Below are 27,840 nucleotides of genomic sequence, written 5' to 3'. Positions count from 1 at the left end.
GACAAATATTCCACAAAAAAAGAAAACTACAGGCCAATTACACTGATGAACATCGATGCAAAAATCCTCAACAAAATACTAGCAAACCGCATCCAACAATACATTAAAAGGATTGCACATCAAGATCAAGTGGGATTTATCCCAGGGATGCAAGGGTTCTTCAATATCCGCAAATCCATCAGTGTGATACACCACATTGACAAACTGAAGAATAAAAACCATATGATCCTCTCAATAGACATGAAAAAAGCCTTTGACAAAATCCAACACCCATTTCTGATAAAAACCCTTCAGAAAGTGGGCATAACGGGAACCTACCTCAACATGATAAAGGCCATATATGACAAACCCACAGCGAACATCATTCTCAATGGTGAAAAGCTGGAAAAATTCCCGCTGAGATCAGGAACAAGACAAGGATGTCCGCTCTCGCCACTACTATTCAACATAGTTCTGGAAGTCCTAGCCACAGCAATCAGAGAAGTAAAAGAAATAAAAGGAATCCAAATTGGAAAGGAAGAAGTAAAACTATCACTATTTGCAGATGACATACTATACCTAGAGAATCCTAAAGACTCTACGAGAAAACTGTTAGAGCTCATCCATGAATTTGGCAAAGCTGCAGGATACAAAATCAATACACAGAAATCGATAGCATTTCTGTATACTAACAATGAAAAAGCAGAAAAGGAAATTAGAGAAGCAATCCCATTTACCATTGCACCCAAAAGAATAAAATACCTAGGAGTAAACCTACCTAAAGAGACAAAAGACCTGTACGCTGAAAATTATAGACCCTGATGAAAGAAATCAAAGATGACACAAATAGATGGAAAGATATACCATGCTCGTGGATTGGAAGAGTTAATACTATCAAAATGGCTATATTACCTAAGGCAATCTACAGATTCAATGCAATCCCTATCTAACTACTGAGGACATTTTTCACAGAACTCGAACAAGATATTTTAAAGTTTGTTTGGAAACACAAAAGACCCAGAATAGCCAAAGACATCCTAAAGAAGAAAAAGGGAGCTGGAGGAATCAGGCTCCCGGACTTCAGACTATACTACAAAGCAACAGTCATCAAAACTGCATGGTACTGGCACAAAGACAGAAATATAGATCAGTGGAACAGGATAGAAAGCCCAGAATTAAATCCACGCACCTACAGCTAACTCATCTATGACAAAGGAGGCAAGAATATACAATGGAGAAAGGACAGCTTGTTCAATAAGTGGTGCTGGGAAAACTGGACAGCCACATGGAAAAGAATGAAATTAGAACACTCCCTAACACCACACACAAAAATAAACTCAAAATGGATGAAAGACCTAGATTTAAGACCAGACACTATAAAACTCTTAGAGGAAAACACAGGCCAAACACTCTCTGACATAAACGACAGCAACATCTTCTCAGATCCACCTCTTAGAGTATTGACAGTAAAAACAAAAATAAACAAATGGGACCTAAGCAAACTGAAAAGTTTCTGCACAGCAAAGGAAACCCTAAACAACACAAAAAGACAACCCACAGAATGGGAGAAAATCTTTGCAAGTGAATCAACTGACAAGGGATTCATCTCCAAAATTTATAAACACCTTCTGCAGCTCCATACCAAAAAAACAAACAACCCCATCCAAAAATGGGCAGAAGATCTAAACAGACAGTTCTCCAAAGAAGACACACAGATGGCCAAAAACACATGAAAAGATGTTCAACAGCACTGATTATTAGAGAAATGCAAATCAAAACCACGATGAGGTACCTACCACCTGACACCAGCCAGAATGGCCATCATCAAAAAGTCTACAAACAACAAGTGCTGGAGAGGGTGTGGAGAAAAAGGAACCCTATGACACTGTTGGTGCGATTGTCAATTGGTGCAACCAATGTGGAAAGCAGTATGGAGATTCCTCAGAAAACTAAACATAGAACTACCATGTGACCCAGCAATCCTACTCCTGGGCATCTACCCAGAGAAAACCACAACTCGCAAAGACACATATACTCCAGTGTTCACTGCAGCACGATTTGTAATAGCCAAGACATGGAAACAACCTAAATGTCCATCGACAGAGGCGTGGATCAAGATGTGGTACATATACACAATGGAATATTACTCAGCCATTAAAAAGAACGAAATACCAGCATTTTTTGCAACATGGATGGACCTAGAAATGATCATGCTAAGTGAAGTCAGCCATACAATGAGACATCCACATCAAATGCTTTCACTGACATGTGGAATCTGAAAAAAGGACAGAATGAACTTTGCAGAACAGATGCTGACTCACAGACATTGAAAAACTTATGGTCTCTGGAGGAGACAGTTCAGGGGGTGGGGGGATGTGCTTGGGCTGTGGGATGGAAATCCTGTGAAAATGGATTGTTATGATCATTATACAACTATAGATGTGATAAATTCATTTGAGCAATTAAAAAAATAAATAATAGAAAAAAAATAAACTCTTTGGTAGGTGATAGATAAAACCAAAGAAGAAATTCCCACTTCAACTTTACCTAAGTATAAACATTTAGAATGAGGCACATTTTTATACACCAACAAAGAAAACTATAACTTAAAAAGATTAGTGGGAATATATTTAAGTAACACAATAATTCCTAACTAAAGGATTTTTCTAAGTAATACGGAAGGAGAAACAAAACAATATTTGAGGTGGAAACTACAGGAAAAATATGTCAAAAAACAAAATGTGAGCCTCAAAATAGAAATTTTACTATTACTGGCCACTGTAATGCCCACGACCTAAACAAAAAACTACAAGACTCCAGCAAAGTTTGTGTAGTTTAATTGTATGAGCCAAATTGTATCATGTGCCTCCAAACAATGCGGAGGACTGCGTTTTTTTTTTGGGAAAAAAGGTGAATTCTTCAGACAGCCCTAGATGCTGAGGTCCATCTTTAAATAGATGCATTTTGTATCAGGAATGTCTACACAGCAGAGAGATTCATCTAGAGACCACGCATTTTTAAGTCAGTGCTCTCCCAGGAGAACTCTGCCTAGCTCTGGACAGGAGTTCGACTGGCATGGCTGCTGGCTTCTTCTTAGAACCCAATCTGACATACGCCACAGAAAAGACAGGAAGGTCATGGATCTCAAAACTGCACAAAAACCTTGAAAAACTCTGGGGAGACAGAGGTTGGTGAGGGCCCTGTGCATGTCACGGAGAAGCACTGTGATTTTCCGGGGGTGGGGCAGGGTATTGCAGAGCCCACGGTGCAGCCCTAGAAGCTGCCCCACTCGCTTTGGCTTTCTCCCTAGTCAGTTCTTCCAGCTGTACCCCGACAGTTCGGAGCCTATGATTTTCATAGGCCTCCAGTGAAAAACCAGTGTGTCACTTCCTTACTATTAAAGGGAAAAATGAGAAACAAACTCTGAAGGGGGGAAATGACAAAGAAAAAAAAGCACAGACAACATGATTGTTTCTGTGTGTGTGTGCTTCCTTCCCTCCCTCTCACACACACACACTTAGGCCGATGGTGAAGATAAATCCAAATAAAACAAAATATATATAGGAGTTCCCATTGTGGCACAGCAGAAATGAATCCAACTAGGAACCGTGAGGTTGCAGGTTCAATCCCTGGCCTCGATCAGTAGGTTAAGGACCAGCGTTGCTGTGAGCTGTGGTGTAGGTCACAGATGCGGCTCAGATCTGGTGTTGCTATGGCTGTGGTGTAGGCTGGCAGCTGCAGCTCTGATTCAACCCCTAGCCTGGGAACCTCCATATGCCACACGTGTGACCCTAGAAACCAAAAAATTAAAAAAAAATATGTAAACAAACCAATCTTGTCAATTAGAGAATTTCAGATTGATCTGTAAAATGTCTGGCTGTGTTGTTCGTAGGAGTCATACCTAAAACACTTACATAGAAAGGTTTCAATAGGGATAGAACATGATCCATTAGAGGACATCACTAAATAAAGTTGGTAAAACATATTATGAACGTAAGGCTGTATAGATTTACCAATCAAAAGCATCATTAGTGAGAAAGGTGTTTATGTAATGATGAAGAAACCATACTGAATTTTTTGGACTGAACAACCTAGAAAGGGAAGAAGAGATGTGCTGAAGTCTGGCTTTTGTCAACTTCTGGTTTAGTTTTAGCTTTTGGAAAGTCAAATCGATAAATGGCTACTTCAAGATCATTTCTGGCAGCTGCAAACTTGTACAAGTCAAACACTATCAGTAAAATGAGAAAAATTAATGTCATTCAGACTTGTTAATGTATGAATATTTGCTTTTACTACCTGATGTGGGATAAAGGCCCTTAAACACACTCAACAGAATAAATAAAAAGGTAGCTACAAAAAACCACTATGTCTGGAAACCAAGACTGAGTCTTCAGATAACCCATAATTTTCTATTTCCAATAGTCCAAAAGTTTAATTTTGCAGTTCCCTCAAGGTGATCAAGATATGTTATGAAAGCACAGCTAATAAAATCCTCAACTATTACCTGATGTGTAATAAGGGCCCTTTAAATACACTCAGTGGTTTCTTGAAAGCTCTCATTTTGGAATCAACTTTTTCACTCTCTTCTGCTTTGGAAGTAGGTTCGGTTACATTACTCTAAAGATGAAAAAATATATATGAAGAAAAAGATAAAATGAGTTTCACACTGATAGCCAGTTCATTAGTTCAAAAAATAAAAATTGTAGTGATTCAATCCAAATTATAATCTTTAACGTAGGTTTATTATATCTAAATTATCTATATAGCATACAGTAAGATGATCATTAATATGTATTTGACTGCCCATTTTGTAACTAGGCCCCTATAAAAAGTATAACATGGTCTTTCCTTCCAGAATCTGTTTTACACTGTGGTATATTTATCCCTCTATCAAGCTCCTGATGACTCATAAAAAGATAACAAAATGTTCTTTAAAAGTGAAATAGAGGAAGTGTATCAAGGTAATGTTTTAAATTAATTACTTTTACTTTATTTTAGATGAAACAGTTTTTTGCAGGTTTGTTTCGCCATTTTATACAAAAGCAAGGAGACAGCCTTTTATATACTGCAGTGACACAGCTAGTGCCACCCTTCCTCTTTCCTTCTTCTCCATAGTGACAAAGCTGAATCCTTAACCACTAAGCCACCAGGGAACCCCCCTCTTTCTTTCTACATACTAAGATGTGGAAAGGCAGTGAGTTAAGTGAATCACCCAAAATCACATAGCGCATCTAGCGGTAGCACTGGGGCTGGGTCAAAGCGTTTGTCTCAATTTCATTTTATCATTCAAATTACCTTTTTAAGAAAAGCTGCTTGTTCTTCATTAGAAACTGTTTCTAAGGATTCTTTGCCATCACTTTCTAGATCTTCTTTACTCGAAGCTTCATCCTCGCTGGCAATGGGTCCATTTTCACACAAGGGTGTCTGGAAGTCATCATCTACTAGTGGTGGATAGCTATACTTGAAAGGATCCTGACAGAAAAGAATTTTTTAAGTCATAACTGGGAAAATACATACCACATATAACAGAAACAGTTTTTGTTAATATACACAAATCAACAATGTAATAACCCAACAAAACAAATAATAAAGGAATGACAGAGTTGACTGAAAAGAATGGACTGCCTTTTAAATCATAAAAACGATGTTCTACATCACTTACAATAAAAGAAATCCAACTTAATACCACGATATATTTCACCTGAGACTGGAAAAGTGTTTAAAAAGTGAGAATATGTGGTGTTGGCAAGGATGACTCAAGCATCCTCACACATGATTGGTAAAGTGGCACAATCTCTTTAGAGGGCAATTTGGTAACATCTAGCAAAACTTAAACTAAATATACCCATTGAACTAATGGTTTTCATTCTAGGAGTTTATCTTCTACAGATACTGCTGCACCCAGCTACCAAGAGTTAGGTATCAGGATATTCACTGCAGCGATGTTAGTAATGGCAAAAGATTAGAAAACAACTAATGGTCCTTCAAAAGAGAAAGCATTAAATAACAGACTGTTAGGTCCACATAATGGAATATTCTGCAATGGTTTAAAGAATCAGGCAGCTCCCTATCAATCAATATGGTATGACCAAAATTAATTATATACAAAAAAACACAATAGAATATACTATGTGGTATGTGACCATGATGAAAAAAAATAACAATAGATGGAATATCCCTAGAAGAAGAGAAAACTTAGATTCAGTGACTGCCTATAGGGAGTCTGTGGGCAGTGATCTGGGGAAGGAGATGTACTTTTCATTGAAGCATTCTACTTTTAAGTCTTTGGTATTATCTGCTTTAAAAAAATCATGTTGCTTGTATTACTTTTTGGGGAAAAATGTATGTTAAAGAATAGTAGTCCTACAGCTTGTTCAATAAGTGGTGCTGGGAAAACTGGACAGCCACATGGAAAAGAATGAAATTAGAACACTCCCTAACACCACACACAAAAATAAACTCAAAATGGATGAAAGACCTAGATTTAAGACCAGACACTATAAAACTCTTAGAGGAAAACACAGGCCAAACACTCTCTGACATAAACGACAGCAACATCTTCTCAGATCCACCTCTTAGAGTATTGACAGTAAAAACAAAAATAAACAAATGGGACCTAAGCAAACTGAAAGGTTTCTGCACAGCAAAGGAAACCCTAAACAACACAAAAAGACAACCCACAGAATGGGAGAAAATCTTTGCAAGTAAATCGACTGACAAGGGATTCATCTCCAAAATTTATAAACACCTTCTGCAGCTCCATACCAAAAAAACAAACAACCCCATCCAAAAATGGGCAGAAGATCTAAACAGACAATTCTCCAAAGAAGACATATGGATGGCCAAAAAACATATGAAAAGATGTTCAACATCACTGATTATTAGAGAAATGCAAATCAAAACCACGATGAGGTACCACCTGACACCAGCCAGAATGGCCATCATCAAAAAGTCTACAAACAACAAGTGCTGGAGAGGGTGTGGAGAAAAAGGAACCCTAGTACACTGTTGGTGGGATTATATTGGTGCAACTCTTGTGGAAAACAGCATGGAGATGCCTCTGAAAACTAAACATAGAACTACCATTTGACCCAGCAATCCCACTCCTGGGCATCTATCCAGAGAAAACCATGATTCCCAAAGACACATGTACTCTGATGTTCACTGCAGCACGATTTGCAACAGCCAAGACATGGAAACAACCTAAATGTCCATCAAGAGAGGAGTGGATCAAGAAGATGTGGTACATATACACAATGGAATATTACTCAGCCATTAAAAGGAACAAAATACCGGCATTTTTAGCAAAATGGATGGACCTAGAAATTATCATGCTAAGTGAAGTCAGCCATACACAATGAGACACCAACATCCAATGCTTTCACTGACATGTGGAATCTGAAAAATGGACAGACTGAACTTCTTTGCAGAACAGATGCTGACTCACAGACATTGAAAAACTTATGGTCTCTGGAGGAGACAGTTTGGGGGGTGGGGGGGATGTGCTTGGGCTGTGGGATGGAAATCCTGTGAAACTGGATTGTTATGATCATTATACAACTACAGATGTGATAAATTTATTGAGTAATAATAAAAAATAATAAAAAAAGAAAAAAGAAAAAGAATAGTAGTCCTACTACTATTTTAACTACAATCATGAGGGAATATACCTCTAACAACAGAGTAGGGACATAACTTTTTCCACCCCTAAAAATAATTTTTACTACATGCTATTAATTGTAAAATATAACAGTTCTATTGTCAAATTATTAAAGATGACAAATCAATCAAACTGCTATTTTAACTAAGGGTAGTGGTTGAAATGAACCATACTATGTTTTTCTAGGTTACAATGTGAAATATAAAGACTCAAAAGAGGAAAGTAACAAACTTCAAATCAAAAATGTTTGTTCAAGTATTTTCCAATGAAAGAAAAAAAATAAATAAAAGGACGTACCAAAACTTTGCATTTTACTAGTTCTGTGGGTCTAGCTGAATACAATTTCGCCAGTATCAAGTAGAATGTAGAAATCAAGTAACTGAAATATTACCAATCAAGTTAACCCAAAGCATACAAAATCCACAGGTTTCACAGCTTACAAACAAGCTACTATCTTGGCATTTTTCAAAGAACTGGGACAAAAAATTTCTAAAATTTACCTGAAAACACAAAAGACTCCGGATAGCCAAAGCAATCCTCAGAAGGAAAAATGGAGCTGGAGCAATCAGGCTCCCTGACTTCAGACTATACTACAAAGATATAGGCATCAAAACAATATGGTACTGGCACAAAAAAACAGAAATCTAGATCAATGTTAACAGGATAGTAAGCCCAGAAATTAACCATGCACCTATGGTCAACTAACCTATAACAAAGGAGGCAAGAATATATAATGAAGAAAAGACAGTCTCTTCAAGAAGTGGTGCTGGGAAAACTAGATAGCTACATGTAAAAGAATGAAAATGTGAATACTCTCTAACACCATACACAAAAATAAACTCAAAATGGATTAAAGACCTAAACATAAGGCCAGATACTATAAAACTCTTAGAGGAAAACATAGGAAGAACACACTATGACATAAATTGCCACAATATCTTTTCTGGTCTGCCTCCTAGAGTAATGCAAATAAAAAACAAAAATAAACAAATGGGACCTAATTAAACGTAAATGCTTTTGCACAGCAAGGGAAATCATAAACAAAATGAAAAAAACCCACAAACTGGAAGAAAATACTTGCAAATGAAGGGACTGACAAGGGATTAATGGCCAAAATATCCAAATAACTCATGTAGCTCATTATCGTAAAAATCAAATAACCCAAGTAAAAAATTGGCAGAATATTTAAATAGATATTTCTTCAAAGACAGACAGACGGCCAAAAAACACATCAAAAGATGCTTAAAGTCACTATTACAGAAATGCAAATCAAAACGACAATGAGGGATTGCCTTGCACCAGTCAGAATGGTCACCATCAAAAAAATCTACAAACAACAAATGCTGGAGAGGGTGTGGAGAAAAGGGAATCCCCTACAATGGTGGTGGGAATGTACATTGGTGTAACCCCTACGGAAAACAGTATGGAGGTTCCTCGAAGAGCTAAAAATAGAATTACAATATGATCTAGCAATTCCACTCCCGGGCATCTATTTACAGAAAACCATCATCTGAAGATACATTCACCCCAAAGTTCACTGCAGCACTATTCACAATAGCCAAGACATGGAAATAACTAAAATGTCCATTGACAGATAAATGGATAAAGATAATGTGGCACATATACCACAGTATTTTGTTCGTATACTCAGGCATAAAAAAAGGACAAAATAATGCCATTTGCAGCAACATAAAGGGACCTAGAAATTATCATACTGAAGTCAGAGAAAGACAAACATCATTTGAGATCACTTATATGTGGAATCTAAAAAAATGATAAAAATGAACTTATTTGGGAGTTCCCGTTGTGGCACAGTGGTTAACGAATCTGACTAGGAACCATGAGGTTGCGGGTTCGATCCCTGCCCTTGCTCAGTGGGTTAAGGATCCGGCGTTGCCATGAGCTGTGGTGTAGGTCGCAGACGCGGCTCGGATCCCGCGTTGCTGTGGCTCTGGCGTAGGCTGGCAGCTACAGCTCCGAATCGACCCCTAGCCTGGGAACCTCCATATGCCGTGGGAGCAGCCCAAGAAATGGCAAAAAGATAAAAGAAAAAAAAAATGAACTTATTTACAAAACACAAACAGACTCATAGTCTTCAAAACCAAACTTATGGTTAACAAAGGGGACAGGTGAGGGGGAGGGAAAGACTGGGGGTTTGGGCTTGGCATATGCACACTAATGGATATGCAATGGATGGTCAATGGAGATCTGCTGTAGAACACAGGGAACTCTACCCGATATTCTGATAAACTATACGGGAAAAACATCTGGAAAAGAATGGATATGTGTATATGTATAAATGAATCCCTTTGTTGTACAGCAGACATTATCACAACATTGTAAATCTATGTCAATAAAACTTAAAAAACAAAGTCATTATCTAAATTTTTCATTGTTATAGAGTGGTAAAATTTAACTCATATCTACCTACTCCTGGTCTCTTGTTTGTAAGTAGTGAGTTACTGATAGCATATATTATCTTTTATTATTTTAATTTATTTATTTTTTTGTCTTTTTGCCTTTTCTAGGCCTGCTCCGGTGGCATATGGAGGTTCCCAGGCTAGGGGTTGAATTGGAGCTGCAGCCACTGCCCTACGTCAGAGCCACAGCAACACGGGATCTGAGCCGTGTCTGCAACCTTCACCACAGCTCACGGCAACGCTGGATCCTTAACTCACTGAGCAAGGCCAGGGATCGAACCTGCAACCTCATGGTTCCTAGTTGGATTCGTTAACCACTGCACCACGACGGGAACTCCAGCATATATTATCTTTTAAATTAAAGACTGTATACCAGTAAACAAATGGAAGCAAAACTAAAGACACATCAAAAGGAAATAACCTACGTATATTCATTAAACAACTTATGGTTTATCTCTAGACACTGGCATACTATGCAGCCATAAACAAGACTCAGACAGCTTATCACATATTGATTTAGAATGATCTCTAAGACATGATATGAAGAAAAAAATCAGGATACACAACAGTATATAAATGCATTACTTGTTTAAAAGATGGGAGGGAGAAAGAATATATATATATATATATAATATATATATATATATATTATAGCTGCTTATATACATATTACATATTTACTACAGCTGCTTACACAGGCAATACAGATCCCAGGAAATAAAAATAAATAAAACTGGGGGGGCGAGGACAGAGTGGTTGGCATAGCAGTAGAAAGACTTTTTACTCAGTACTTGCTTCTGAACACCATTCAGTTTAGAACCATGCTAAGACATGACCTGTTCAAAAATAAAAACTTAAAAATGTCTGTAACAATGCTTGTTATTTTAGGGTTATCAATGATTTTTTTAGGATGTTACTGCTTTTCCTTTTTCCTTGAGGAAAGAATGCAGCCTCATGTGCCATAACCCAGTCTTATTTTGTCTTTTTAGGGCCACACCTGTGGCACATAGAGGTTCCCAGGCTAGGGGTCCAATTGGAGCCACAGCTGCCGGCCTACACCACAGCCACAGCAACGCGGGATCTGAGCTGTGTCTGTGACCTACATCACAGCTCATGGCAACACCGGATCCTTAACCCCCTGAGCGACCTCATGGATCCTAGTCAGGTTCATTACCGCTGAGCCACGACGGGAACTCCCCCAGTCTTATTTTAGAAACAGGTTTTCAGTATTGTACTTACACTTCCGCCCATGTGAGGAGGCAGGTATTCTACACTGACATAGTCTTGGACATCATTTTTCGTTGTAAACTTCAACAAACTCACTGCTTCTGGACCAAGCCAGGATTTCACAATTTTGAAAGCAGCTAAAGAAAAAAACAGTCACTTCATTAAATTCCTTTCATTCTCTTTTTCAATTTACTTCCTGTATGTGCTAACCCAGGTCCTCTGAAATTAGGTTTGCGCTAAAATCTGTTAATATATATGTATTTTTCCATGGCATGATGCTTAATCCATATTCTCTATTCCCTGTAGACGTTTACACTTTGATTGTCCCTTATGGTTTTCAAATGTTCCAGGATGACTGAGGAAGATTAAATTACCCTGATGTTCATTAACCAACTTATCAGGGCTTGGCCTTTGCCCAATCCACCAGTGATCCCAACTCCTAAGATTTCCAGACAATGAATCAAACAGCATGTGATCCACTAACTGCACGATAGTATGGGAAGCTCACCTGGCTTCCGCTTTGGACAAACCGCCTGATCTGAAAAACCTTCTCAAAGGGGAAGTCAGGAAGAAAAAGTAGCAGCCCTCCTCATTAGATGTGTAAGCCAGGCCCAGACTTTCCTCCTAACCCTAGACTTCCATGTCTTTCTTTCAAGCCCTGCAGCTTGGAACTGTGAGCAACTTATGGAACCCGTAAGAACCAACTGTTACCAAACACGGTCGTTTACTCATTACAATCTTGTTCTGTCATGCCATTCTGATTAATACCTCATTTTTTAAACCCTGTTTTCACTATGACACTTTAAGCACATTTTTTTAATTTTCTTTTGAGGACCACACTTGGGCCATATGGAAGTTCCCAGGCTAGGGGTTGAATCAGAGCTGCAGCTGCTGGCCTACACCACAACCACAGCAACACAGGATCTGAATCACGTCTGCTACCTAAACCACAGCTCACAGCAACACTGGATCCCCAACCCACTGAAGGAGGCCAGGGATCGAACCCGCATCCTCATAGATCCTAGTCGGGTTCATTAACTGCTGAGCCACGAAGGGAACTCCTAAGCACATTTTAAAGAGAAATCCTGCATTAAATCTGCAAGAGCACTGATGATAAGTCAGGAAATAAAACATGATAAACATTAAATGGTAGTTCAGAAAACTGCATTTTTATTTTGGCTAATTATGCTTAGCTTTTTTTACATAACATTTACAGTTTCATTAATTTTCAATTAAAAAGTCTGAGTTGACATGTCTGAAGCTATGCTACTTGAATTTAATGGTGCTAAATCTGATTTTTTATGACAGCTTTATTGAGGTAAAATTTACATACCATAAAATCAACCCCTTTAAAGTGTACACATCAACGGGTTTTATTTAGTATGATCACAGAGTTGTGCACCTAACTCGCCACCACTATCTGATTTTAGAACATTTTCATCTCACCAAAAAGAAATCCGTACCCACTGGCAAGCTCTCCTCATCCTCCCTCTCTCATTCCCTAAGCAACCACTAATCTAGTTTCTGTCTTTATGGATTTGCCTTAGGCCATTCTGTCTAAATAGAATCATTCAATATGGTTTTTTTTCTTTTCTTACTGGCTTTGTTCATTCAGCATGATTTTAAGGTTCATCTCTGATGGAGCATGTTATCAATAATTCCTTTTTATGGCTGAATAATTTTCCACTTTATGGATATACATTTATCTATTCCATCAACTGATGAACTTTGGACTGCTTCCACTTCTATTATGAATAATGCTGCTATGAATATCTGTGTACAAGTCTTTGTGTAGACATATGCTTTCAATTCTCTTGGGGATATACCAAGGAGTGGAATTGGCCAGGTCTTATGGTAGTTCTCTGATTTTTTTGAGGAATTGCCAGTTTTTCCACAGGGGCTGCACCGTTTTGTATTCTCACCAGCAACGTATGAGGGTTCCAATTTCTCTATATCCTTACCAACACCTATTACTTTAGTCTGTCTTTTTTTTTTTTTGGCCATGCCTGTGTCATGTGGAAGTTTCTAGGCCAGGGATCAAACCTATGCAACAGCAGTAACCTGAGCTGCTACAGTGACAATGCCAGATCCTTAACCTGCTGTGCCAGAAGGGAACTCCTAGTCTGTCTTTTTGATTACAGCCATCCTCGTAGGTATGAAGTAGTACTCATTTGGTTTTGACTTGGTTTCTCTAATAACTTTTATGTGTTGCGCATCTTTTATGTGTTTGTTGCCCATCTTTTATGTGTTTGTTGCGCATCTTTTATGTGTTTGTTGCCCATGTGTACATCTTCTTTGGAAAAATTTCTCCAAAGAAGATGTACACATGGGCAACAAACACATGAAACAATGCTCAGCATCACTAATTATTAGAGAAATGCAAATCAAAACTACTATGAGGTGCCACCTCATACCAGTCAGAATGGCCATCAATAAAAAGTCAACAAATAACAAATGCTGGAGAGGGTATGGAGAAAAGGGAACTCTCCTACACTGTTGGTGGGAATGTAAATTGGTACAACCACTATGAAAAACAGTATGGAGGTACCTCAGAAAACTAAATATAGAGCTACCATATGACCCAGCAATCCCACTCTTGGAAATATATCTGGACAAAACTTCTTGAAAAAGACACATGTAACTGTATGTTAACTGCAGCACTATTCACAATAGCCAAGACATGGATGAATGGATTAAGATGTTGTATATATACACAATGGAATACTACTCAGCCATGAAAAAGAACAAAATAATGAATGCCATTTAGAGCAACATGGATGGAACTAGAGACTCTCATACCAAGTGAGGTAAGTAAGAAAGAGAAAGCCAAATTCCGTATGATACCATTTATATCTGGAATCTAATATTCGGTACAAATGTACCTTTCCACAGAAAAGAAACTCATGGACTTGGAGAACAGACTTGTGGTTGCCAAGGGGGAGGGGGAGAGAGTGGGATGGACTGGGAGCCTGGGGTTAATAAATGCAAACAATTGCATTTGGAGTGGATGAGCAATGAGATCGTGCTGTATAGCACAGAGAAACATATGCAATCACTTGTGATGGGGCACAATGGAGGATAATGTGAGAAAAAGAATATATATATTCCCATTGTGGCTCAGCGGAAACAAATCTGACTAGCATCCATGAGGACGCAGGTTCGATCCCTGGCCTCATTCAGTGGGTTAAGGATCCAGTGCTGCGGTGAGCTGTGGCGTAGGTTGCAGACGCGGCTTGGATCTGGCATCGCTGAGGCTGTGGCGTAGGCTGGCAGCTATAGCCCCAACTCGACCCCTAGCCTGGGAATCTCTATATGCTGCAGGTGCAGTCCTAAAAAGACCAAAATAAAAAAAATAAATAAATAAAAATAAAAATGTCTATTAAAGTCTTTTGCCCTTTTTAATTGCACCATTTGTCATCTTGTTGTACTATAAAAGCTATTTATATATTCTAGACCTAAGTCCGTCATCAAATGTCTGATTTGTAAATATTTTCTTCCATTCTGAGAGTTGTTTCTTACCTTCCTGATGGTAGCCCTTGAAACACAAAAATTTTAAATTTTAATGAAGTACAATACATCTTATATTTTTCTTTTGTTGCTTGTGTTTTTTGGTGTCACATCTCAGAAACCAGTGCCTACTCAAAGGTCAAAACATTTACCCCCATGGTTTTTTCTAATAGTTTTATAGTTTTAACTCTTAAGAAATCAGTGCCTACTCCAATGTCAAAACATTTACCTATGGTTTTTTCTAAAAGTTATATAGTTGTAACTGATCCATTTTGAGTTAACCTTCGTGTATGATGGGAGGTAAAGGTCCAACTTCAATCTTTCAAATGTGGATATTCAGTTGTCCCAGTACCATTTATTAAAAAGACTTATTTTTCTCCACTTAAATGGCCTTGGTACCACTGTCAACAAATCAATTAATCATTCATATGAGGGTTTACTTCTGGACTCTCAATTCTATTTTAGTGATCTATACATCTATTCTTATGTCTACACCACACCTTGATTACTATTGGCTTTAAAGAGAGTTTTAAAATCAAGAGGTGTGCACCCTTCATTTTCACTGTACGTATTCAAGATTATTTTTACTATTCTGAGTCTTGCATTTCCATATGAATTTAGGGACAAGCTTATCAACTTCTATTAAAAAAAAGGGGGGGAAATGGGGAGTTCCTGTCATGGCTCAGTGGTTAACGAATCCGACTAGGAACCATGAGGTTGCAGGTTTGATCCCTGGCCTCGCTCCGCGGGTGAAGGATCTGGCGTTGCTGTGAGCTGTGGTGTAGGTTGCAGACACGGCTCGGATCCTGCATTGCTGTGGCTCTGGCGGAGGCCGGCGGCTACAGCTCCGATTTGACCCCTAGCCTGGGAACCTCCATATGCCCTGGGAATAGCCCAAGAAATGGCAAAAAGACCAAAAAAAAAAAAGGCGGGGGGGGAGGTAGTAGGGATTTTGATGGGGACTGCATTGAATCTGTCCCATCAACTGGGAAAGCACTGCCATCTTGGCAATATTACAAGAGATGCATATTTGCCTTGGTCTTGCATTTCCTTCAATGGTGTTTTGTAGTTTTCAGTATACAGTCTTCAACTTCTTTTATTACTTTTATTCCTAAGTATTTTATTATTTGTAGCGCTATTATGAATGCAATTGTTTTTTAAATTTAATTTTTGGGAGTTCCCATTGTGGCTCAGTGGTTAATGAACCCGACTAGGATCTACGAGGATGTGGGTTTGATCCCTGGCCCTGCTCAGTGGGCTGGGGCTCTGGAGTTGCCATGAGCTGTGATGTACGTCACAGACGTAGCTGGGATCCTGCGTTGCTGTGCCTGTGGCGTAGGCTGTCAGATGCAGCTCTGATTTGACCCCTGGCCTGGGAACTTCCATATGCTGTGGGCTCAGCCCTAAAAGACCAAAAAAAAAAATCATGTTTGCATTATTCATTACCAGTATAGAAATATAGTTTCTTCTGTGTATGGATTTTGTATCCTGCTACCTTGCTGAACTTGTTTATTAGTTCTAATAGCTTTTTGTGTATGTGTCTATGTATTTAAAATTTTCTGCATAGATTATGTCACCTATAGGACTTCTTTTCCAATCTGGATGACTTTTCTTTTTCTTGATAAGTACCCTGGCAAAATAAGTGTTAAGAGCTGATAACCTTATCTTGCTCCTGAACTTAGGGGGGAAGGCATTCATTCTTTCTCTGCTGAGTATGATGTTAGCTGTGGTTTTTCACAGACGTAGGTTCTACACAGATGCTCTTTACTGGGCTGAGGAAATTCTCTTCTGTAAATAATTAACTTTACCCTAAGAAAGGTCTGGCCTTTGCCCTCAGCTTCTGGAGGTAAGCTTCATGCCTGTTGGAGTCTTTGTTTGTGTAGGGGCTTTGAGTCACATGGGAACAATACAGATTTAGGGTGGGGGCTGTGGGTCACACAGTTATCTGGAGACCTCTGGAGAGACTGGAGACTGAGATCGACCATGTGATAAACCAGTCAGACCTATGTAATGGAGCCCTGATAAAAACTCTGAATGCCAAGGCTTGGGTAAGCTTCCCTGGTTAGCAATACTCCATGAGCATTGTCACTTATAGCTGGTGGGAAAATAACACATTCCGTATCTGGTATTTCCTCGGATTCTGTCATGTTTTTTTCCCCTTGGCTGATTTTAATCTGAATCCTTTTCCTGTAATAAACTGTAACTATGAGTACAATAGCTTTTGGTGACTTCTGTGAGTCTAGTAAACTTGAGGGTGGTTTAGAAACCCCTTAAACTTACGGTTGGTGTGAGAAGTGAAGGTAGTCTTGTGTGAACTACTGTGGTCCCTCTAACTTTGAAGTTCTTCTAACTCTTTGCACCTTTTCTTCCTTCCTTCCTTTCTCTTTCTTTCTTTTGCTTTTTAGGGCTGCACCTACAGTATTTGGAGGTTCCCAGGCTAGGGGTCCAATTGGAGCTACAGATGCCAGCCACAGCCATAGCCATTCCAGATCCGAGCCATGTCTGCGACCTACAACACAGCTCATGGCAACACCAGATCCTTAATCCTCTGAGCGAGGCCAGGGACTGAACCCACGTCCTCATGGATCCTAGGTGGATTTGTTTCTGCTGCACCATGATGGGAACTACATCTTTTTTTTTTTTTGCTTTTTAGGGCCATACCCACGGCACATGGAGGTTCCCAGGCTACAGGTCCCATTGGAGCTACAGCTGCCAGCCTATACCACAGCCACACCAGATCCAAGCTGCGTCTGTGGCCTATACCACAGCTCACAGAAATGCCAGATCCTTAACCCACTGAGCAAGGTCAGGGATTGAACCCACATCCTCATAGATCCTAGTCGGGTACGTTAACTGCAGAGCCACCAAGGGAACTCCTGCACCTTCTTGGGTACTTTTATCATAAGAGTGTAATGGATTTCATCAAATGCTTTTTGTGTCTATTAGGACTTAATTTTTTTCCTTTAGGCTATTAATATGTTGCATAACTGGTTGCTTTTCATATGCTGAACCAACTTTGCATTCCTGAGATAAAATCCCACTTGGTCATGGCATATAATCCTTTTTATATACTCATAGGTTCAGTTTTAGTACTTTATTGAGGGCTGATACATAGATAATCATAAGGTATTGGTTTATAATTCTTCCTGTGATGTTTGTTTTTAGGGATATACTTGCCTCATAAAATGAGTTGGCAAGTGTTCTCTCTTTTTCTATTTTTTTGTTTTTATTTTTATTTTTTGTCTTTTGTCTTTTTAGGGCCACACCCATGGCATATGGAGGTTCCCAGGCTAGGGATCCAATTGGAGCTGTAGCCGCTGGCCTACACCACAGTCATAGCAATGTGGGATCCCAACTGCATCTGTGACCTACACCACAGCTCATGGCTACGCCGGATCCTTAACCTGCTGAGTGAGGCCAGGGATTGAACCTGCAACCTCATGATTCCTAATCATATTAGTTTCCACTGTGCCATGATAGGAACTCCTCGTCCTCTATTTTTTGGAAGAGTTTGAGAGGCATTGTTGTTGATTCTTCTTTATGTTTAGTAGAATTTACCAGTGAGGCCATTTTGGGTCTCGGCTTTTCATGTGTGAAGTTTTTTGATATCTAATTCAATTTCTTTTGTTATACTTCTATTCAGATTTCCTGAGTCCATTTTGCTAGTTTGTGTCTTTCTAGGAATTTGCCCGTTTCATCTAGCTTATCTAATTTCTTGGCATATAATTTTTTCAGTATTTCTTTAGTTCTTTAAATTTCCATAAAGTCAGAAGTGGTAAATCCTCATTCATTTCTGATTTTCATAATTTGAGTCTGTGTTTTTTTTTTTTTTTTTTTTTTTTTGCTATTTCTTTGGGCCACTCCCACGGCATATGGAGGTTCCCAGGCTAGGGGTCGAATCGGAGCTGTAGCCACTGGCCTACGCCAGAACCACAACAATGCGGGATCTGAGCCAAGTCTGCAACCTACACCACAGCTCATGGCAACACCAGATCCTCAACCCACTGAGCAAGGGCAGGGACTGAACCCACAACCTCATGGTTCCTAGTCGGATTCGTTAACCACTGCGCCACGACGGGAACTCCTGAGTCTTTCTTTATTCTTCATAGTTTAGCTAAAGTTTCATCAATTTTGCCAAACTTTTCAAAGAACCAAGTTTTGATTTCATTGTTTTTCTCTACTGCTTTCTATGTAGAGACTTTGCAGCAAATGACTGCAAACACAAATGAAAGTGCATGTTCTGAAAATAACATTAAATTTATAAGGACATTAAAGTTGGTAGAGAAGGTTTTTTAATGGCTTAAAAATATTTTTTATTGAAAAATATATCATGACTGTCATAAGGATTATGTGACTACAGAGATTTGGATTAAATTTTAGATTTGTCCCATTTTCTTCCTCAACACCTGAAGTCCACGAGAAACCCTAGCCAAGGACTACATTCTGTGACATACCCCATCTGTGGGTGACAAACTGAGACCTCTGGCTATGGTTTTACCTGAATAGTTGAACATTTTAAAGCTGTTTTTAAAGAAGACTAATGAGTATCCCCAAAGCCTGGAGGTAGAAGGTTAGCCCAGTTGGCTTAGAAACAGCCTTTGCGTGTTCTAGCCCCAGCCTCTCAAGAATATACACCAAGTATAATATAAACATTTTTAAGAAAAAGCACAGAAATATGGCTAAATTAGCAAAGATAAAAAGCAATGAGATGTTTTGTGTTAGGAAAGTATAAGTAATATACTTACCATTCATGATCCAAGGCATATCAAAAATCACCATTTTTGCTGAAAGACGAAAAACGATTCATCAACTGCGACTTAGTACTGCAATAATATTATCACTTATACCTGGCCTAGCAAAAACTAGTAATCTAAATGGGACTAAAAACTGAGACTCAATTATAATTTCATGAAATGTGAGTATTGCTAGAACTAAACTAACTTCTCACATGGTGAGGGGGCCCACCTAAGAGGACAGCTGGTGTGAAATGAATAACGCACTATCACTGCCCTTTGGCAAATAAACTTTTCTTTTCTTCATTTATTGCTTTTGCTGTTTGCCAGAAAGGCACAAAAGAAAATAGTTAAGTGGGTAAGTGGGGACTCTGGATGAGGCATGTTGTATTAGTGCTAAAGTCCACTGAGCTTTAAAATGATTTCAATGTCTAATTTATGGTTTAAATTTTCTAGAGATTATACTGTTAAACCCACTCCGAGAGTTGCCCCTTCCATTTTTAATAAATCATTATGTTTTAAGAAACAAAAATTATTTTAGCTTTTCTTAATATTATGAGCCCCAGGAAGCCCATAATTCCAAAGTATACATAAGTATTATTTGCATACTTAGATGAAGTGTGAAAAAGAATGAGAAACCACAAAGGGGATTTTTGATATCAAATTCATTCTTCTATTCCAGATGAATCAAAATGTAATTTCCTTCTTCTCTGAACAGAGAACCTCCTGGAATGATTATATTAATGTAGGACAAGTGAAGTCCCAAAAGACCCACTTGTGGTATTTGCCAGGGGTATGCCCAGGCAGACCTGTGGGTTTCCATTTTTGGATGTCCCTGTTGCCTCTCTTCTCTCTTTTCACTTTCAACCCACTGAGTTTAAAAATATTTGACTGTTTATGTGGGATGGCATCTTGATTTCCCCTGGGAAAAAACATTACATAAGCCCCCCAAATCAAAAATGAATACATAAGATTTAGTTCTTCATTTAGGTAATTAACAGCAGAGTCACAATTAAAAACAAACTCCAAATGCCAGATTCAAATGTAGTGACACTAGTCAAGTGTTTCTTAATGACAATTTTAAAAGAGCAATTAAAAGCTCAGTGTACTTTATGTATGAGTATTGCTTACCACACAATATACCTACTGATACTGCTCATGTCTCTCACACGTAAGAAGTTCCAAATGATAAATATTTAAAATTAATTTTTCAATTGAAAAATTAGTAAAAATGGGATAATCTTGGTAATAAATGCTTTTAGGTCTTCTCATGTGCATGTGTATTACAGGATACCATATATACAGACTATAACTTAGAGTCTTAAAACAAACGGTAAAGGACAAAGATTATTTATGAAAAATTTCTCCTGTACCTTCTAGGATATGTACTTAAAACTTCTAGGAACACACTTAAGTTCTTCACCAGAAAACAACGTTTCAGGCGTTAAAGTCTCTAACAATATAAAGCTTCATAATTCTCAGACAATGCTCAGTTTCACTATATTTTTATAAAGGAATAAGTTACTTACAGAGGTATTTAGGGTAATAAACCTTAAAGCAGTTGATGATAAAGCGTACAAAGTCCATGTCCTAAAATAAAGATTATACATTTAAATCTTTCAGACTGTCCATATTGGAGAATTTTAAATTGCATATTTCTAAAGATGATAAATTATTAAATATAAATGAGACAATTATTAAATTCTTTAAGGAAATGAGATGCTTAAATCATTCATGTTACCTCAAACTAGTTAGGTATTTCAGGCTGCTAAGGTAATGTGGCATTGTAAAATGGAGCTAAAGAGCAACCCCCATAGAGAACTACTAAAAATCTCTTGAACAATTGAAGAAATATTAAAACAAGTAGAGAGTATACGACCTGACTACTTGGAATGATAATACATATGTATAGAAATTCTGATATATTTGCTTTTTATTGTATTTTGGGTTTTTTTGGTCGCCCCACGGCACATGGAGTTCCCAGGCCAGGGATCAGATTCCAGCCGCAGCTGTGACCTAAGCTGCACCTGTGGCAATGCTGGATCTTTAACCCACTGTGTGGGGTCAGGGACCGAACCTGTGTCCCAGTGCTCCCAAGACACCACCGATCCATTACTCCACAGTGGGAACTCCTATATTTGTTTTTAAAAACTAATTTCTACACCTTATAATAGCCTCAATAAAATATATTTTATTAATCTTTTATACAGTGGTTAATCTGATCCTATCGGCCTACTGTATCTACTTTACTTCTAGCTTCTTTTCTTTTGTATAGGGACCTAGAATAAGAATTAGCTTTTTTCGGTTTATATTTAAATGTTGTTCATTGATTTCACTTTCTGGGAGACCTTATAAACATAGCTGTTTGTTGGTTCTACTGCACTGAACACAGCAACATGAAATTAGATTATTATAAGGGTTACTATTCACATGGATCATTTCATTTCATGTGCTTCCACTGGCCATAGTCTGACTTACTGATCAGCCATTTTATAAACACTGTAGGATCAGAGACAACCAGGCAAAGTTAAACCTATCAATTATTACAAGGTGAGCTGTCCGAGAGAGGAGAGTCTATAAAGTTATTCCTAACATGGGAGTTATAGCATCTTTAGCTCTAGTAAACTGAAAATAAGCACCCTTAACTATCTTAGGTATTTACTATGGGATAAATCCTAGCATATAATAACACCTTTATAACTAACGATTATATCCATTGTACACAGAGTTTAATAACTTGTAGTTAAGTAAGAACCAAAAAAAATATCTCAAAACAGATACTTATATAAAGATTTGTTACCTAGTATATGATCTAAAAAGTCTTAAAAGCCTAAAAAGTCTTCATCCAATATTCTTATTTTCATCTTTTATTTAATTGAAAAACCTTGCTTATAAAATCCCAAGTTACTGCTAATTCAAGGTGATTTGACAGGTTGCCACTGATGTATGTATATTAGTGGGTACTACATAAAAAACTCCATGAAACTCATTGCTCCACATTCTGTGAGGATGTTTTCAAGGATGCTATTTATTATCTTGTAAAATGCCTTCCCTTTGAAGATCCATAAAAGACTTTGCTTCTACCTCAAGTATCAGGAATGGATACACTTCTCCTAAGACACTGGTTTGAAAGTATGTCCACTGAGTAATTTTAAATGATTCTATTTCTTTCAGGCAAGCTTAAAGCCAAATTAATGGCTCAATTCGAATAAATAATTAAAAAAAAGCTTTTGCCTTGCAATTTTTGTATACACCTTTAAAGGCCAACTTCAATCGTTTGTGAATTAGGAAGGTCATACATAAACATAATTCGGTAAAATTCTAGCATTTGAAACCATTACTGATTTTAATACTTACTAATGCAAATAAACCTTATTTATAAATTAAAGATAACAAAATAGTATATAGGTAGCTTAAAAATAATCAGACAGCTCAAATCAATTCTTTGCCTCTGTATCTGTCAATAAAATACATTAACATTTATGTTTTATGATTCTGGGTTAATAATTAGAAAACTAACATTAAAATATGTGGTCTCACTGCCTAAAAAAACCCCTCTAGCCTGTTTTTTGTTTGTGTTTTTGATGTCTAAAGTTTCCCTTTTGGAGGCTAGCTCTCACTGTGATATAACCCTGTTGCCTTTTTCATTTAACAAAAAAAGCTGTTTTCCAACATTATTACAAATTCTTTGGAAGCACCATTTTACATAGCTACACACACACACACACACACACCATCAATTAGATACATCATAATTAACCCCTTCACTGTGTTGATGCTTACTTTTTTTTCCTAATTTTTCACCATTTTAAATGACACTGAAAAAACATTTTGAAGTACAACACTTTTTCTGTACTCAGGTGTATTTCTTTAGAAGAGACTTCCAGAAGATAGTTACCAGGCAAAGAGTATGAATACAAACGCTTTAAGGTGATTAACATACTCTGCCAAGTGGATTTTCAAACAGATTTCAACACTGCCGCAGGCAGGTCTCCTGCTTTCAGAATTAGCCAAGGTTTGAGTGTTAGAAACAAGAGCTCTAATAAATGTGCCAACAAATCCCCATCACTGCTGAAGGGTTTGTAGGTACCACTGAAGTCACAAGGGCTCAAATTAAAGATTGGCAGGTTTTATTTACTTATTTATTTATTTTTGTCTTTTTTTTGCTATTTCTTGGGCTGCTCCCGCGGCATATGGAGATTCCCAGGCTAGGGGTTGAATCGGAGCCGTAGCCACCAGCCTACACCAGAGCCACAGCAACGCGGGATCCGAGCCGCGTCTGCAACCTGCACCACAGCTCACGGCAACGCCGGATTGTTAACCCACTGAGCAAGGGCAGGGACCGAACCCGCAACCTCATGGTTCCTAGTCGGATTCGTTAACCACTGCGCCACGATGGGAACTCCGGTTTTATTTATTTTTGAAGCTTGGCTTTATCACCTGAAGAAAACTGGTTTCCAAAGTGAACCAAATCAAACCGAAAACAAACCCAAACGAGCAAACAAAACCCCTCAACAAAACCGCAACGTGCTGGGTCATGCAAGAACTCAGGTGGACATTGAGCTCCGGCAAAACACCGGAGCTCAATGCAAGTAATGCTCCTCTGGGGAGCTTCATTCCCCATTTACTGGGAGGGGCAGGACAGGATATTAGCTCCGATAGAAAAGTGCACTGTTATCACATCTACTCATTTACCCTGCCAGCCTCGGCATCTTACTTCCACATCTCACCTATCAGACGAGAAACATTTCTAGGAAAGCTACCGTTTTGATGCTGAATCCTGAAGCACACTTAATTCTTTGCAAATCCTATTTCACGTCTGACTTCACTCACAATGCAGGGGGAACAAAATAAATCCCAAACATGACTTGGTGAGCTCAATTTTAGAGGAATGTTTGGTTGAGGGGTGGTGGCAGGGAGGAAAGAAAAAGGGAGGATGCCACGATAAACAATGATTCAGAATGAACAAAGAAGGCTTACTATGCTATTTATTCCAGTTTCTGACAGGTCAAACATCACTGTTACAGGCTTCCCATTTTCTCTCTTTGCATATCGTTCCAACCAGAATGCAATGAGCTTCTTTTTGTCCAGTATGGTCTTATGGTCTTTTATATGATACTTCACCCGGATCCAGACTTTAAGCAGAACATAAGTTAAAAATAAGAAGAAATATTTATGGCATTATAATATTATCTTATGCATATACTGTATCATTACTTCCCCTTGACATTTTGGGGGAATTTTTTTGGCCATGACATGTAGCAGCTTGACATGGGATCTCAGTTCCCAGACCAGGGACTGAACCTGGCCTGCGGCGGTGAAAGTGCCAAATCCTACCACTAGACTACCAGGGAACGCCTTCCTTGACATTTTTCTTTAGTTACAATTCATTTTGTTTCTTAGATTAAAAACATCTCTTCTTTCATTTAAATGAGAAGCAGTGTCCAATTGGGAACCCTCAAGAGCAGCAGAAAGGTAAACGATTATCCCTCTCTTAGAAAATAAACTCTTTCCCTTGGTAAGTAAAGGGGAAAAGAAAATACAGGTCAACAAACAATATTCAGTAATAAACTAAAAGCATTCTACACTGTTCTTAAGAGAAAACAAAGCACTAGAAGAATGTTCCGTCCAGAGGAAAAGCCCAGAGAGACATGACGGCAGCCTGAGTAGGTGTCGTGCATGGGGGCAGAGCATGGCGACCATTTGGGGTGGTGGCAGCTGAGAGAAATGTGACATGTGGGGAGAGGAGCAGCTACATAGAGAGCCATGGGCTGGGCTTGAAGGACTCTGAATGAAACGCGAGGGTGTTTAGATTTTCCTTTTTAAAGCATCTGTTGGCGGCAGCACAGAGGGGAGACTGGCAGAGAGGGAAGCCCAGCAGGCTGTGTCCTGGGAAGGGACTGAACGGAGGAAGCGCTGGTGCCATCAGAGGCGGGGCTAGCGTGAGGCTGGGCAGAGGAAGCACCCATGGCTGGGGGCCCGAGCTGGCAGTACAGGAAGGGCAGGCGCTGGGACGCGTGCGGTTCTGCTGTGCACGGTGGGGAAGGTGGCTGACCATCAATCTGGTGGGTGGCTGAGTATGTATGTGCATGTGGCCTGGGGACAGTCTGGGGTTACTGCTGTCTGGGGGAAGGCAGCGGAAGGTGCCAAGGTGCATGAGATCACCCAAGGAGACTGAGGCAGCTGGCAAGTAAAAAAGGCCAAGAAAGGAATGAAGCCTGGGATGGGGGGAGGCGGGGGGATAAGAGAAATGGGAAAGGAAGTCTGAGAAGGAAGAGGCAGCAATGGGAGGAAAATGCCAAGAGTCCTGCTAAGACAGGGGGCCGTGACAGGCCACAAGCAGGGTGCACAGGGCGGCCCCAACTGTGCGGGAAACTGCTTTGACTGAACGTTTACTCAGGATGGCGCTCTGACACTCCTGCTGAGTCCCAGCCTTGGTAGACACCAAGCTGGATGTTGGGCCATGGGGAGAGAGAAGGGGGTCACTGGGACAGCAGGATGACTGTTACTATTCCTCTCCTCTCACGCAGACTGAGGAAGAAGCAAGAGGAGAAGACCCGGAAAGGTGAAAAGAAAAAAGTCCATTTAGCAAAATCAAGTGACTGTCAAAAAGATTGTCCATGAAGACCCTGGGCTGAATATCAGTAAAGGAGAAAAAAGATAATGACTCTGAGTAGCATCATTTGGGCTGTGTTATGATGTGTTTATGGGATGTGGCATTTGCCTTTACAGCCTACTTTATTACAATGCAAGCTACTAAGTATGTGATGCTTGGTCCAGCTGGCCCTAACAATCCCCACTGTGGGAACACACACTGTATGTTCTCCCTCTTGTAGGTACGTACAGAGCAAGTGCTGCCGATTACTAGTTCAGCTGAGAAAGATAACTACATCTCAAAATCCAGAAAAGCCGGAACATCCATTAAATTTACTTACACAACTTGTTGCCTTCTTTGTCATAACCGTGGAGATAAATACCACCAATTTCCAACAACCACCTGGGAATGGAGGCTTCCGTCAGGTCTAAAAAGTGGTAAACTTTGGTGAGTAATTGTTACTTAGTAGCCTTTCCAATAGAAAACTTCCAACATAAAGGTTACTCTTTTGTAGTACTTATGATATTAAAAAAGATAAAGCTTATGTAAACATTTGGAAAGAATCTCTGACAATTAAAAAATGGTGTTTTTACATAGGTGAAAAAAACTACATAAAGACACAGATGAGAGAAAAGGTAAAAATCCATTCCCTGTACACGTCAGCCATGACTGTGGACACATTTTCATGTTCTGGTTGTATTTCACACAATGATACGGAAACAAATCACTACTGGACAATTTCAAAGAACACGGCAGTAAATATACACATTTTACAGCCTCAGAAATGATGAAAGAAATCACTGTGGTTTCTCTATTAAAACACTATTTTTCTATGTTTGAAAACCAGCAGAGTCTAATACATTTTATAATCTTGGGGCAAGTGGAGAAACACCAAAAATGCTGGATCCTTCAGTAGGAGGCCCACTCTCTAGTGAGGCCAAGAACCAACACAACAAGGCAGCAAATGCCCGGGCTTTTGTGGCATCCACCAGTATTTCCCTGAGAACACTCCCAGCTTTCTTTATCTTTCCCCACCCTCCTTTCATCACACCTCTGCTGGCTGCCACTAGAAACCAGCAGTTCTATGTAAGAACAAATGTATCATGGAGTATAAAGGTTTATTCGGTACTTCAACGATTTAGAAATAATTAGGCTCACATTTCTTTGCTTGATTAATAAATGGCTTCACTGCTGCAACGACCTACAGTTTTTAGAGTTCCAATCAAATCATTTTAAAATACTCTCCTTCTGACAGATTCCTGCAACAAGCACAGTGACTGGGAAAGTTATCTGCTCTGGATTTCTCTGTGGACTATTTTGGATTCAGTCTGCAGACTTGGTCACTCCAGAGTTTACTATCCCCAAGGTCAGGAAGCCTTTATAGCTCTTCAAAACCAGCAGTTATGCCAGTGTCTTCCTGTTAAATTTTTAGGAGGAGAGAGATAATAGGTAATCTTTCCTGAAAAGAGTTCTTCATATACTTGAAGATTATTATAAAATCCCCTCTAAGGTTTAAAATTCCTTTTTTTTTGGGGGGGGGTGGATTTCAGTCTAGAATTGGGCCCTGAAATCAAGAAGAGGACCCTGCTGTAGGCATCCTTGGGGATAAGCTTGCTTGTGGGGGACTCCCATTTGTCTAGTAATTGCATGCATAGCACCTATTAGCATAAGGAACTCTGGCAACAACAACTGAGAAAGGCAGGCCAATAGCATCGCCTT

At 39.1% G+C, this 27,840-nt stretch overlaps 1 protein-coding gene across 3 annotated transcripts in view; it reads right to left on the bottom strand.

The window, feature by feature from the left end:
• The window catches only part of MOSPD2 (motile sperm domain containing 2), a 64,783-nt gene that overhangs the window by 13,958 nt on the left and 22,985 nt on the right, over positions 1-27,840 (bottom strand). For all 3 annotated transcript variants that reach the window (NM_001195355.1, XM_085006091.1, XM_005673413.4), the window contains 7 exon segments: positions 4,484-4,596; positions 5,275-5,451; positions 11,299-11,423; positions 19,539-19,577; positions 21,056-21,116; positions 24,507-24,661; positions 26,462-26,548. In NM_001195355.1, the coding sequence (NP_001182284.1) occupies positions 4,484-4,596; positions 5,275-5,451; positions 11,299-11,423; positions 19,539-19,577; positions 21,056-21,116; positions 24,507-24,661; positions 26,462-26,548 (757 nt within the window).

Source organism: Sus scrofa, chromosome X (assembly GCF_054392235.1).
Source record: "Sus scrofa isolate SSC_HxYL_T2T_F1_AM1 chromosome X, Sscrofa_HxYL_maternal_Yorkshire_Landrace_v2.0, whole genome shotgun sequence".
Classification (NCBI taxonomy): domain Eukaryota; kingdom Metazoa; phylum Chordata; class Mammalia; order Artiodactyla; family Suidae; genus Sus; species Sus scrofa.
This window is presented reverse-complemented; position numbering and strand designations above follow the sequence as displayed.